At 29.0% G+C, this 14,438-nt stretch overlaps 1 protein-coding gene across 1 annotated transcript in view; it reads left to right on the top strand.

Moving 5' to 3' along the window:
- The window catches only part of LOC143228366 (uncharacterized), a 68,393-nt gene that overhangs the window by 31,202 nt on the left and 22,753 nt on the right, over positions 1-14,438 (top strand). Inside the window, exons 5-12 of the mRNA XM_076459634.1 lie at positions 2,020-2,159; positions 2,949-3,070; positions 3,955-4,036; positions 6,852-6,984; positions 7,741-7,844; positions 10,423-10,505; positions 11,407-11,549; positions 12,468-13,074. Of these exons, the coding sequence (XP_076315749.1) occupies positions 2,020-2,159; positions 2,949-3,070; positions 3,955-4,036; positions 6,852-6,984; positions 7,741-7,844; positions 10,423-10,505; positions 11,407-11,549; positions 12,468-13,074 (1,414 nt within the window). The remainder of the gene's footprint in view (positions 1-2,019; positions 2,160-2,948; positions 3,071-3,954; positions 4,037-6,851; positions 6,985-7,740; positions 7,845-10,422; positions 10,506-11,406; positions 11,550-12,467; positions 13,075-14,438) is intronic.

Here is a 14,438-nt window from a genome sequence, read left to right as displayed (position 1 = left end):
AAGACTCATGGCACTTTCCCTGCATGTTTTTGCTTGACCAGATTGCAATTCTGGATCAAAACTTTCACCAATGTTTTCTGTTCAAATGGACATGTTCATGTTACAAGATATTGTGTTGATAGCCCTACCCGTGTTTAATTATTTTGTTTTCTTTGACACTGTTACATGGCTTACTGTCACCATGTTTGGTTCTATGGCCTGCTATACACGTGGACGAAATATAACATCTGTTAACAACAGGCTAGTTATGAAAACCCTTAAGATTACATTCTAATGTCTGCAAATGTTTTTCCTCATCCTACATATCCTTGGTGCTTGCCTTGGATGTTTTTTGCTTGGGAGAACTGCAGTTGTTGAACTATATCTTATACAGGACATTTCCACAAGATGTTTTTCTCGGATGGACTATACTCAACATACTCTAATGTAACCATCGACATTATCCTTGGCACATGCTTATACAAACTCATTGTCACTACCGCACTAGAATTTTTGTTTGTTAATAGCATATTGTTTCAAGTCATGGTTTTATAGCACTTTTTCATTAATTTAAGGCTGTAGGTCTCTCTTCTGAATGCTAATTCAGTTCTACTCCCATTTTGTTCCTGTGTTTAATTACTAGTTGAGGAGCATACTTGTTGTAGAAGTGGTGCTATACCTCACAGGTGTGTTTTATTTTCATATTCTTGAACACCTTTCTCTGCAATCATTTTCTCCTTGTTTGGATATTGATGCACCTTCACTGGACCCTTAACATTTGCTAAATTTTTGCTATCAGCATACCGCTGACTACCCTACACCGATCATACTGTGACTTCTATACTGGCATAGCTAGCTCTCTACTATTATACAGTAGTCCCCACTTTTGTAACTTGGAAGGTACAAGCCAGAAACATCAGCAATTGGGTGAGAAAAGGTAAGTACCTATCAGAAATGCATTTTTGGTGTAACAAAATATTAACTTTTACGATCAAAAACAACTGTATTGTGCTTTAGTTAATGTTTTATTTTTGTCATATTTGTTGCCTCTTGTTTTACAGGTGGTACTATATACATCAAGTACACATGTTGATATGTATATTTTAGAAATGTTGTAGCAGACTATCATAATTGTAATGGGGCAATCAAACTGTGTGTTGTGGTAGCCCTGTTATCTACCCCAGAAATTATTATAAAGATTAAAGTGTAATTTCTTACCCTCTGTTCCATGTCAGTGGAATATTGCATTTTATTTTAGTTCTATGCCCCATCAATGTAATTTCCTTTCTCTGTACATTTATTATAGAGTTGCAGGAAATATAAATTGTGTGATAATTTCTCTTTAGTGTTATAGCAAATAGAGAAAACATTAAAACATCTGCTGGAATTTACTTATCTTTTGAATAATAGCTATATTTGTATGCTGCAACGAGGAAAAATTTTTAGTTTTTATTAGAATGTTTCAAATTCTTTTTTTAAATGTTCACTACATTCAAAACTGTACTTTGATCTCATGTTTTTTGTTTTTGCCTTGTGATATATGTCTCTATGCCTATCACTAACAAATTCTTAGTGTGTCTATCATGCCTTTGGTGTTGTTATTAATTAATATACCAATTTAAAAAATGTATATCTAGATTATATGCTGCTTGTAATTTGTAATTAAACTGTAAAACCGGAAAAAATGAACAACCCCAATGTGTAAAAAACATGCCATATTACTCCTGTTAAAATTTTATTTCTAACATCAATTGCCAGTTTTATCATATATCAAAATCCTTTAATTTAGTTTTAATTTGTCTATATTCAGGTCATGCCAGAATTTTTTCTCCACAACATGTAATTTGAATTTTTTTATGGAAAGAAATAACAATTCTTTTTTTTGTTTTTTTAAGTGAGATGTCTTCTGTCTTTTTATTTATGCCAGTCAGTATTATCAAAATGAATTTTTTTAAGTATAACACTTGTGTTATTAATGTTAAGAACTTTTCTTAGGAATGTGTTAATAAAACTGTAAACTTTTTTTATTATTATCTGTAGGGCGTGTGCTACAATTGATGAACGAGAAACTTCAAATGGGATTTGCGGAACATGAGGTGTTGAGAATTTTCTGTGATGTTTGTGAAGCAGTGTCAAGACTTCATCATTGTAAAACACCTATTGTACATAGAGATCTCAAGGTAGAAATGTTTCATGTTGAGTTTTTGGGTTTGATCAAAACATAATTCTTTTTTAGTGTAATGTTATTGAAATATCATTTTTATACAAATATGCAAATTGCAGAAAAATGAAAATACATAGGACTTTTTATAATAGTTAATTATGAATAACAAACTTTTGATTGCTATTACAGCATTCTGTCTTAAAGCTATACTTAAATGTGTATTGCATTTTGCTGTCACTTATTAATCCAAACTTTAAAAATATCAAAATTGTATGTATATGTTAGTTTCCTGAAAATAATCACAAATAGAACTTGCAATAAAAAAATGAACTAGTGTTTCAAAATATTATCCACTTTATTAGTATTGAATAAAAATTAACTATTTCAGCATATATTTCTAAAAGTTGTTTTCAGGATTATTTTGGGGAAGTTGAGTCTGAGTGATCATCAGATTTTAATTTGAAATGAAAGAGGAGTAATTTCTAAATTTTAACAAAGGCTCGGCACTAATCAATTGACTGATGTGATGTTTTTTAAAGGCAGTAGCTCAATTGCCTTTATATTATATAAACTTTCATTTTGAAGTATTAAACATAATTTTATAATTTTACATGGCATAATTGTAAGTTTAAAATTTTTCAACTTAAAAGATTATTTTTTTAGTTTCATGAGCATTTTGTAAAGAATATTTAATTAACACTGAAATTATTTTAAGCTTTTTATGTTTGTAGATACATTGATCTTAAACTTTTATATGTATATATATAACAAGCAGGAAAACTTATTCGTTTAAATCCTTTCACAGGTAGAAAATATATTGATCAGTGATAGCGGTCACTATGTTTTATGTGATTTTGGAAGTGCTACGGCAAAGTTTCTTAATCCCCAGAGTCAAGGAGTAAATGTTGTTGAAGAAGAAATATCAAAGTTAGTTTCAGATCAAAATATTAGTAAGATTCATGTTTATTTTTTTAATATTTTGTATTACTTAGAATTTTATATGGTACACATAATTATGAATAGTTTAATTTTTGTATTTTAGCACACTAAGTTTTTAAAGTTTAGAAAAGTCCAAAATGTGTATATTCTATCAGAGCATAGAAGGGTGTGGAAAACTGTAGTTTTAAGTAATTTCAACTGATATATTTGTTTGTGTGACACAGTCCTGAATCATTGTAACATGGTACAATATATAGAGAGTAATATAGAAATTTATCAGATAAAGATGCTGAAAAACAATCCATATTTAGTTGTGAAAGTGGTAAAAGTTGCTGTAGAAAATCAAAACAAGTTTTTAAAATTTTCAAAGCCCTCAATTCTTGGTGTGTTAAAAATGTATATTCATTCTGAAAAGAGTTTCCCAAAAGTTAAAAATAACCTATAAAAAGAAGACATAAGAGTGTATTTAATTAGCAGTCTGTGATATGAAGTAAATAAAATGTTAAATACTGGAATGGACTTCAATGAGTTTCTTTTATTAAAATCTTTAGTTTAAGACTTGATATTTCAGTTTATTTCTTTTATGAAGGAAGTCTTATTTGAACAAGAACTGATACACAATATACTGTATATATTAATATTTTATATATTAATAGACAGTATGAAAATATAATGAGATTCAGCTATGTTTTGCTGACATTTGTTTTTGTACAGGTACACCACCTTGTCTTGTAGAGCACCTGAAATGGTGGATTTGTACTGCGGAAAATCCATAACATATTAATATATATATAAATATTTTAAATATTAATAGACAATATGAAAATATAATGAGATTCAGCTATGTTTTGCTGACATTTGTTTTTGTACAGGTACACCACCTTGTCTTATAGAGCACCTGAAATGGTGGATTTGTACTGCGGAAAACCCATAACAACCAAAGCTGACATTTGGGTGTGTAGTTCTTATTATTTAAAAAAAATATGTTTACTATTTTTGTAGGATTGAGTGTGTTTGACAGTTAATCTGTTGTACTGAGAATCTGGAGATACATGGCTTACACCTCATTGCTGAAAGAAATCGCACATTATAATTTGAGGGCTTAGGTGTATTATAAAAGTGACATTCATATTACTGTATTTGATTAGTCTGAAAGTTTGTGATGGGAGCTGTTGACCTGCTGTTTTCCCTCTAATTTATCAGCTCAAAATTGTGGACAGCTTGTGGAAATATCACATGTGTAATGTAGTGTAAATATCTGAAACAAAGAATTTATCATTACAAATTAAAATCAATGCTAGTTAAGTCATTAACAGTAAAACATTTGGACAAAAATTATTTTTTGTGATTCCTATTTTAAAAAGTAAGATGATATCCAAATTTCTATGGAATCATAAAAAAATGTAAAACTTTGATTAAAGAAGGTTGTAATTGTTTACAAGTAGTACTAGCCATACAACATTCCAAAAAAGTTTCAGTAAGCGAGTGGCTGCTCTGTTATTTGCAGTTAATACAGCTAAGCTATTTAAATTTGCACTGTTGGATAAGGCCCCATCTACTGCTGAGGATTTACTGTCGAGCTCATGAAAATGCTTATTTAAATGAATGTGGCTATTTTTTGTTAAATATTATTACTGCTGAGGATAATTAGATACTCTGGACTGCATTATCTTGCATGAGATCATTGAATGACCAGCTTTCTGAATCAACACCCCTTATAGAAATCACATTGCTCTCTTAAATACCTTTTTCATGGGTTTATTAATTCAATGAGAAATGTCAAAACATAAGAAAAATATTTATGTAAATATTAAAAAGTTTGGAATTTAACAGAATTTATAAGAAAATTAAGTTGCAGGTTAGTGACTTTTTTTTGTAGTAAGACATAAATTTGCAAAAAACTTACACACACACACACACCCATAATATAAAAGCATGCTTAATTAGTGTAAACATAATTTTTCAGACATATTTTGTAATTTTCATTTTATATCAATCATCATTTGTATTTATCATCCTCCAAACACAAACCTTAAAAAAAAGAATTTTCACTGACCACTCTTGGCAACTTGCAAATAATTTCAATGTAGTAAATATTAAATGTGAAATAGTCAAACTTTCGTTTTTATACTTCAGTGATAGGAAAGTTATGTATTAGTTTTTGAACCATGTAAAGCATTGTGGGATTTCTTTGGATGCTTAATAATTTGCAAAAAACTTACACACACACACCCATAATATAAAAGCATGCTTAATTAGTGTAAACATAATTTTTCAGACATATTTTGTAATTTTCATTTTATATCAATCATCATTTGTATTTATCATCCTCCAAACACAAATCTTAAAAAAAAGAATTTTCACTGACCACTCTTAGCAACTTGAAAATAATTTCAATGTAGTAAATATTAAATGTGAAATAGTCAAACTTTCGTTTTTATACTTCAGTGATAGGAAAGTTATGTATTAGTTTTTGAACCATGTAAAGCATTGTGGGATTTCTTTGGATGCTTAATAAACCTGTATAAGTCACTTGTGTATACAGAAATGTGATTAAATATAATGTCTGTAGTGCTGCAAGTAAGGTAATGGTTATGTTAAATCAGTGTTTAGGGAATTTTGCACTTTTCTCTATCATGTTTATAAGCAGGAGTGAATTTTAAATTCAAATATTTAAGAAATTTACTACTGTCTTGTTTTGTTAACAAAATGTATTTAAATTAGCTAAATTTAAATCTAGGCTTGTATTTTTATTTCAAAGACGTGCATATGACTTTGTTGTTACAAAGTTTTATGTTTTATGTATATTGTCTTAAAGAATATTATGCTGATTAAACTTTATTTGTGTTTAATTCAGAATATAAGTTTTGTACTTCTCTGTCTTAAATGAGAGAATTTTGGCTGTTTATAAAAGTTTTTCAGTTTAAAGATATAGATAAACTGGACATTTACTGATAAGTTTTAATAAGGTATCTGAATAACATAGATGGTATATTGAAAAAAAAGTACTAAAGTTAGACTTAGAACATGTTGAAGTCAACATTATGGATTCTAATATGGTCATTGGAATCTGAGATGAGTTACAAACTTTCCTGTGGTTTCCATGAAACTTGTCTGTAATCATTTAAGAGGTTTAAATGGATTTCATTTCTTACTTTTGTTAAACTAAAATCATGGTGTTATTTTTCTGTGTTTCTCAGACCTCACCAAATAATGATTAGAAAAATCACAAAACGTGTGTTTAGTAAAGCTACCATTTGTATTTTTTGGAACTTAGAAGTCTAACTACATCTGTTTTCACTGTGACCAAATTGGATTTCTGTTGGTGTTCATTATAATTGATGTTTCAAGCCCATTATAAAGTGTTTGCATTATATCAATTAGTTTAGAGAGGTTAAAGGTTGTTGTGTATGCTGGAGAGTTTTTGGCCATTAAAAAAATTCATGTTACTCCAGGCAAGAGTTATAATTACAAAATTTGCTCAGATAAGCTGGAGAAATAGGCCATAATTATATTTGTTAAAGGTCAATCAGCATTGCTTGAAAAATCAGTAATTCTATAATATTTATTTTTGTGATAAAATAAATGATAAACATTAAATATGAAGGTATTGTTTCGAGATTTAATTTTTGGATGTGATGTAAAATGTACACAAGCACACTAACTCTTGCAACAAGTTATAACTTTACGGCTACATAATTTTTTATTGTGTGTACAGTTTTTATGTATGAAGTTCTGTATAACTAAACATCTTAATTTTTGATTTTAGGCTCTTGGATGTTTACTATATAAACTCTGCTTTTTCACTCTACCTTTTGGAGAAAGTGCACTTGCTGTGCAGAGTGGAAATTTTACAATTCCAGATAATTCCTGGTACTCCAAAAAACTTCATTGTTTAATAAGTACGTAGACAAAGTAAATATTAAATATAATTTTCTTCTAATTTAAAGTCATGGTTTCCTTTATGCAAGAACATGTTTATGAAATATAAATTCATGCAATGTGGAAATAAGTTTCGTGATACTAGTTGTGTTTATAAAAGATTGTACAAACTTTGGGCATGGAATATTTTTTTTCAATACACATGTAATTTTTGTCCAAATTGTTTTTTCCAATTTTAAAATTTGAATTGTGCCTATATTTTATTTTAGAGTTCAAGTCTTAGACATATTTGATTTTTAGTACATTCTAAGCTGTAATTATCAATTACTTACAAAATAAAATATCTAAAGGTTGATAAAAGTAATTATCATATGTGTAACAAACAAAAACATATCACTGAACCTTTTATACTTTACATAGAGTAAAGCATGCACATGCATATAATTTGTGAAGTTTGTGTCTGAGAAATAATAAAGAAGTGTCTAACTGAAAGCAAATTCTGAAATTAGTCATTTAATAGAAAGTTTTATCAGTGTTTATCATTTATGTTAATAGGTTACTAGTCTTTCCAATGTAAATGATCTTTGAGTTTCACAAATAGAAATTGAGGCCAAGAAAAAAAACAGCTAAGTTCTGAAATTAGTCATTTAATATAATATTTTATCAGACGTTATTGTTTTCATTTATTTACATTCTGATGCTCAAAGGTACAAAAAAATTTATAATTTCTGGAATATAGTACAAATGCTTTCTCTCTTTTTTTTTCATTTTAATAGGATATATGCTTGAACCAGATCCTGATAAAAGGCCAGACATTTACCAGGTATCTTTTGTTGCATGTAAACTCCTAGGGAAAGACTGTCCTGTTCAAAATCTTCATGTGAGTGAATGATTCAAGTGTACTGTAATTCTACTAATTATGACTTCATAATAAGAAGTGTAAATATAGTCATCAGTTATTGCTCTTGTGTCCTGCCCCAAAAACATTTAATTAAAGTTTTTGTGTGGTTATCAACTCCTGCCCTATTTTACAACTCATTATACAAAATGTTATTAATAAAGTTAGGTAATATTTAGCCATTAAAGTTTAAAAAAATCAACCAGTTGGATAAAATCAGTTGTACTGATCTTTCATACTTTGGTTTTTCAGAACCATGATTTCTATATATGGAAATCTTTTATGTTTCGAACTTTCAGATTTCAACATTGTTTTATTGGTCATAAAATATCAAGGCTTATGTGTTTTCATCTTGAGAAATTGAAGTAACACAGATTACTAATTATTACTGTTCATATCTTGCTTTAACCTTTTTACCATGTGATCAAAGTTCACAGTCAGTCCCCAGCCAGAGTCATTTCTCCATAAGAAAACAACCGTAAATTAGCTGTTTTCTTCACTGTACTATGAATTATGATATACATTTTAAGTGTGTCTTATATAACTTGACATTATGGCATCAATAACTTACCTAACGTACTGTAAAAATGCAGAGAAAATATGACAATCAATTGATATTTCTATGGGAGGTGAGATAGTGGTAACAAGTGCAAAAATGCACATAAAAACTGCAACATGTAAAAGGCATAACTGAAAATTTGTATATATCTCCTGGACTTGGTGAACCTTTTACAATGGGTTCAGTTTGAAATACACGATTTCATATAAACATTTGCACATGTTAAGTGTTTATTCTATAACTTTTAATGCAATATGTGTATCTTCACAAACTTTGATACTGTTAATACTGTTTATAAGTCTTTTGTACAAAAATATTTCAGATTATTTTAAGGAAGTATTTTTTACTAAACATTCATGAAAATATCAAGTTTGTTTTGTTACTACTCCAACTACAAAATGATTTTCATGTTATGACTAAGAACTATTCTTCAACCCAAAAATCTCAAATATTATTTATGTAATCTCAATAACCTTTTAAATACATTTCACATGCTTCACTTCAATAAAACTTTATACTTTATCTGTCTTTCTCTACCATAACTATAAAGGGTTTGTCAGTTTGACAAGCCTCGTAACCATAATTTAAAAAATTAGGAAATATAAATAATGCTCTTTCTTTTCATTCTAGGAAGACTAAAAATTGACATGAAAACACAAATATTTAGTCTGAGTATCTTAAATCCCATAACATTATACATTTATATATATATTTATTATATTGACCTTCCAGCTGTGTGCCTGTCTAGCATCAGAGAAGTTGCAATGATGTGGCACATGTGAACTCATGTTACTGTATACAAGAATATGAAACTGACCTTTACAAAGTAACCTTTCTTGACTGTTTTTGCAGACTAGTTTTATGTAAAATGCAATGACATTTCAGTTATAATACATTATATATGTGTGTATACAGAATTACTGTTTACAAAAGTTCTTCAACTTACTTTTCTTAAAATATAGAACAGTAATTAAAGAAGTATAACAAACAATTACTCTTCAGGTTACAAACTTTGTACTTGTTTGTGGCTTGCCTTAGGCTGGAGGATCTGAAAAGAAATATATTTTTTAATAGATTTTATATATAAATTTTAGATAACCAAAAATCAAGTTATTATATCAGTACCATCAAATTCCACTATAATTTATCAAACTTAAGTAAAAAAAAAAATTGAGCTTACTAAATTGTCAACTTACTTTCTTTGAATTCAGAGTGCAAATAAAAAGGATTTCCAAAGCAAATCATTTGTAAAGGCTTAGAGAACCACGTGGGGAACATTCTGAGCTTTTGATTGGTTATTCACATGTTATGGACAGAAGTAGGTTTATGTAACCAGTGTCTAAAAAAGGGAAAGAAGTGGGTTGGGCCACTGTGTTTGATTATGATTAAGCACATGAAGCAATATCTCAGCAAAAAGAAAAGAGGTTTGTATTTTATATACTATCTTGTCAGCATTTGTAATTTGAATTCCTAATTCATAAGAAATTGTATACTTTGTATTTGGACATCACAAACATAATTTGAACCAATGCTGTACTTGACATACCAAGTGGCACACAAAAATTGATGTTTAGGTGTTTTTTTTAATATTTACTTCTAAATTAAGAATTTAACTAATGTATAATACTAAAATTTGATACTAAATTTACTCCCATAAATTCATAAAAGAGTAGTTTGATGAAATTTTGATTGCAAGTCAACAAATGTGGTGACATGGCTTTTGACTCATGACCTCTGCTAGTAGAGATAAGAAGAAAGATTCCTACACTTTATAGGAAAGAAAGTGGATGTTGTCTTTTATTTTTATTTATATTCTTTATTTTGCAAATTAAGAATAAAAATGCAATGATATGCAAAAGTTATTTAGAATCTGTGCTAAACAAGAAGCATGTTTGTACATTTTTTAAATGAAAATTTGTGTTTTTTGGAGTGGTACCTTGTTTACAAGACTTCATAAATTCCAAAAAAAATTTATTTATGATCTGATTATCATCTTAATAGCTTTCCAGTCTTCCTGATCTGAATAATCTTACAGTTCCACAGATGGAAAGTGAAGCTAAGAAAGCAACAGCTAAACCACAAAGGCAAGCATTTCATTTGACTTATTCCCTTACCTCTCTGGATGTTTAATTTCTTCAGTACATTAATGCATGTTTGCTCTATTAAGGGAATTTTATTCATTTTTTAAAGCTTTTGACATTCAATTAAGTGAAGAAATGATGTTTCATAAACAGTTTTTAGAGAACAAAATCAAGGAATAAAGTCCAAACGTCTTCAGTCATGTGGCATTTCATGCTCAGTCATGGATCATAAGATGAAACAAATGTTGCAAGTTGTAAGAAATCAACAAGATTTATACCTGTACAGCATTATTATAAATGTTTCTGTGATGGTATAAATTTCCAAAAAAAAGACCCGAAACAGAAGTGATTTCAAGTAATTGACTATTTTCTATTCTCCTGAAAAAGAATAGTCCACTGTTCAAAAGTGTTCGATCTTTTGATTTCCTTTTCATATTCATTGCACCTTTTGTGTGTGATCCTGTGTGTTAACTCTTTCTTAAGAAATGTGACTGTGATAGTCATCAAAATAAAACTTGTACTTTTTTCCTAAATTACTTAGAATATCTTCTTTTAGTAAAAAGTTCACTTTTATAGTGTTTGCAGAGGCTTGAAGATGTTATAGTGGAATTTCTTACTATTTCTGTGTATTGTATTTTTGGGAAATATGGTCTCTGCTGCTTTACAGTCTTTTTTTGTGTGTGTATGTGTCACATATTTGTTACAGATGAGAAAATAGCACCTGTATTATGTAACGTTTCTTATATTTAAATGAAAAATTGGTTGATTGATCAGAATTAAAAAATAAAAATACAATTGAGTTGCAGTATATACCATAACTTTTTTGAATTAAGGTTATTTGTCTAGAAAGATTGATTAAAAGTTGTTAATAGAAGATATTTTAATTGAAAATTTTCTCTGTTAGAACTATAACAGCTCCTGTAGTAGAGAAGACTTCAGTTGCACCCCGTCAGCGACCCAAAGGTTCCCAGGCTCCACCAACAGTTAGCAGCCTTCCACTTCTCCCACAAAACAATCTTTCTTCTTCTCGTAGCTCTTTACAAATGTAACACCATTTAATTCCCATCAACTCTCTGAAGTAATTTCATTTCAAGGTGGGGTTTTTCTGCATTGGTACAAATTAATTTTTATTATAGATGTGTTACATATTTTTGTTTAGATATTTGGTATCTCCATGTTATGTACTGATATGTTTGTGATGAATTAATAATAATAATTACTTTTATTGTATAAGTAGCTGGTTCAAGATTCCTTTATGCACTGATTGGTCATTTTTTTGCCAAAGAAAAATATTGCATCAGTTGCTTATATTGATGCAAGTGTTTAGAACTTATTGTAACACTAAAAAATCAAGTTGATTGTTTATTTATTTATCTAAATTTTCAACTACAGTTTATTATATTTCTATAGTTGCTGTGTTTGGTCAGTTTTTATTAACTTTGGCATTGTGGTCTAATATGTAACTACTAGTTAATCATTAGGCTGATTTTATTTCACATATCTCATAAACATTTAAAATTACTAGAAGAGGTAAACATAGATCATGTTAGCTTTAGATATCTGTTGATATCTTGGCCATAAAAGGCTTAAAGATCACTGATTTAATTCACTGATAACTGGACTCTTAATTTAGCAGTGTTTACTAAAAATTACTTATCACAATGTAATTGTCACCTTAGTTTTATGTACTAACAATTATTGATATCATGTTCATTGCCTATTACTATAAATAATACATGTTAAATACGTGTATACTTTATTATTTCCTTTTATGATGTGTATATAAAGTTATTTTATTTTTTATATAAATCATAATATAAGAAAAACATAAATTCACAAACTGGCAATTAACTTATTTTTTACCATTACTCATTTTTAGCCACAGAATACCTTTTTAAAGTACTTTTTAAATACCTAATTTTATTAAATTATGACATCAAACTTATTTATTATGTATCTTTATAGACACCATTCCAACACAGAACATCCTACATCCTGTATATCAAACATCCCTCTCCCAACCACTGATGATCTTCAGCTCTTCATCACAGCAGTTTGTTAATAGTCTTCAAGTAACATCCCAGTCACCTCTTCAGGATGTTGTAGCATCTTATCTACCTACTTCGTATGTGATATCCACTGAATGTGTGCCCTTAAATATTCCACGAACACTACCCAGCCCTGCCACTGCAGGGCAGACTGTCTTGTTAGCTCCTTCTGTGTGTTCGACTTCAGCACCAAATTCAGCAGCTGTGACACCCAATCAACCACAAACTGAACATTCAAGGAAAAGTAAAACAACATCCCTTGAAACACTGTTCCCAACTACAAACTACTCCCATCCATTTAATCAAGAAGTTCCCAAGCCACCAATATGTGATAGTAGTGGATTCAAAGTTCCACCTATTCCAGCCCCTAGGTCTATCTTCCACAAGGCTGTGATTGCAGAAGCTGAATCAAAAGTTAACTCTGATTTCAGCTCACAATCTCTTATTTGTGTTTCACCTTCTCCTACGCCTAGCCAAAGAAGTTTTCATAGGAGAAATGTGAGTGACACTTCAGCTTTTGACAAGTAAGTATGCATTATAATATTTCATTCAACTGTATGAAAGGTCTATGAAATATTGAAAGTCTTACAATAAAATCAACAAAGATTTCAGAAGACATAACAATACAAGAAGATTGTTAGTAATATAAAATTTTAGGATTAGTGTGTAGAGACTTTGCCATGGAAAGTCCAAGCATATTTCAGAAGTTGTCGGGTGTTACTACTGTATTTAAAAGTGGAATATTTTAAAGTTATTAAATATATTTAAACCAGTAACCATAAGCAACATTTTCAATGTAAAGAATAAATTTTATAAAGTCTGGGTGAATATTTACAACCTTTTTACATACACATCAGACAAGATTAAGTTTGAAACACAAAAGGTTAAACAATTTCTTAACCTTAAGAACCTACCATATATTTGAAGCAGTCTACTTTGTGTTGTAGGTCAGTGTAAGATGTTAAATATGTTTATGATAGTAACATAATATAATGTTAATACATTTGTATTTGATACCTTCATGTGCTTGACTTTTGAAAAAAACGTGTTGAAATTTGTATTAGATTTGGCTGTAACTTTATTGTTTTTCCAATACAGAATGTGATTTTGTGTAAGAATGTTTTTTACTAGGCCTGAAGTGTGTTGAGTTCAGAGAATTTGATATTTTTTGTTCTGTATTTATTTAATATTAGACGTCTCTCGACATAATATATTTCATTACAGGGAATTTTATATACACTGCTAATTAGTTTTTGGGTTGGATGAACTAAATTATGTTCTTTAAGTATTTTTTAACTTGTTCAGATGATCCTTTAAGTGTATGGCTGGTTTTAAACCATTTAATTTTCATGACATGTTTTTATGTCCTCAATAATTACAATAAATATAGTATTATAAGTAAGACATTACAAACTGTAATAAAAACATATGTTGTCTGATACCTTTTTATTGGTAACTAAAGACTTCTCAATGAATGATAATTGTCTGAATTTGAATATTTTTTTAACTCTTTTTGGTGAATTAAACCTAAAGGAATGATTACAGTTTAAATGTCAAAAACTGGTGAAGCATCAGAAACCAGTAACTCAAAATTTTATGATTAGAATTATGTAAACTGTAAATGTTTTTCATTCTACATTGCTTATAATTTGTACGTTTTTGTTTCAAATTCAGAGGTGTGCAAAAATGACCAAGAAGCATTTTTTTCTGCATCTGAACTCATTAGTTATGTTGGATGATGAGAGACAAAAGATTCTCTCAAATGCTATTATATATGCAATATAATACTGTATAATAACAGTTATAAAAAGATTCAAAATTATATTTCTTCCATAATGAAATCAGATAAATATTCAGTTCAAGTGTCATAAGCTCAATCTTCATATAA

Source organism: Tachypleus tridentatus, chromosome 10, assembly GCF_004210375.1.
Source record: "Tachypleus tridentatus isolate NWPU-2018 chromosome 10, ASM421037v1, whole genome shotgun sequence".
NCBI classification, from domain to species: domain Eukaryota; kingdom Metazoa; phylum Arthropoda; class Merostomata; order Xiphosura; family Limulidae; genus Tachypleus; species Tachypleus tridentatus.
The sequence above is the reverse complement of the archived record's forward strand: the minus strand, read 5'-3'. Positions and strand labels throughout refer to the sequence as shown.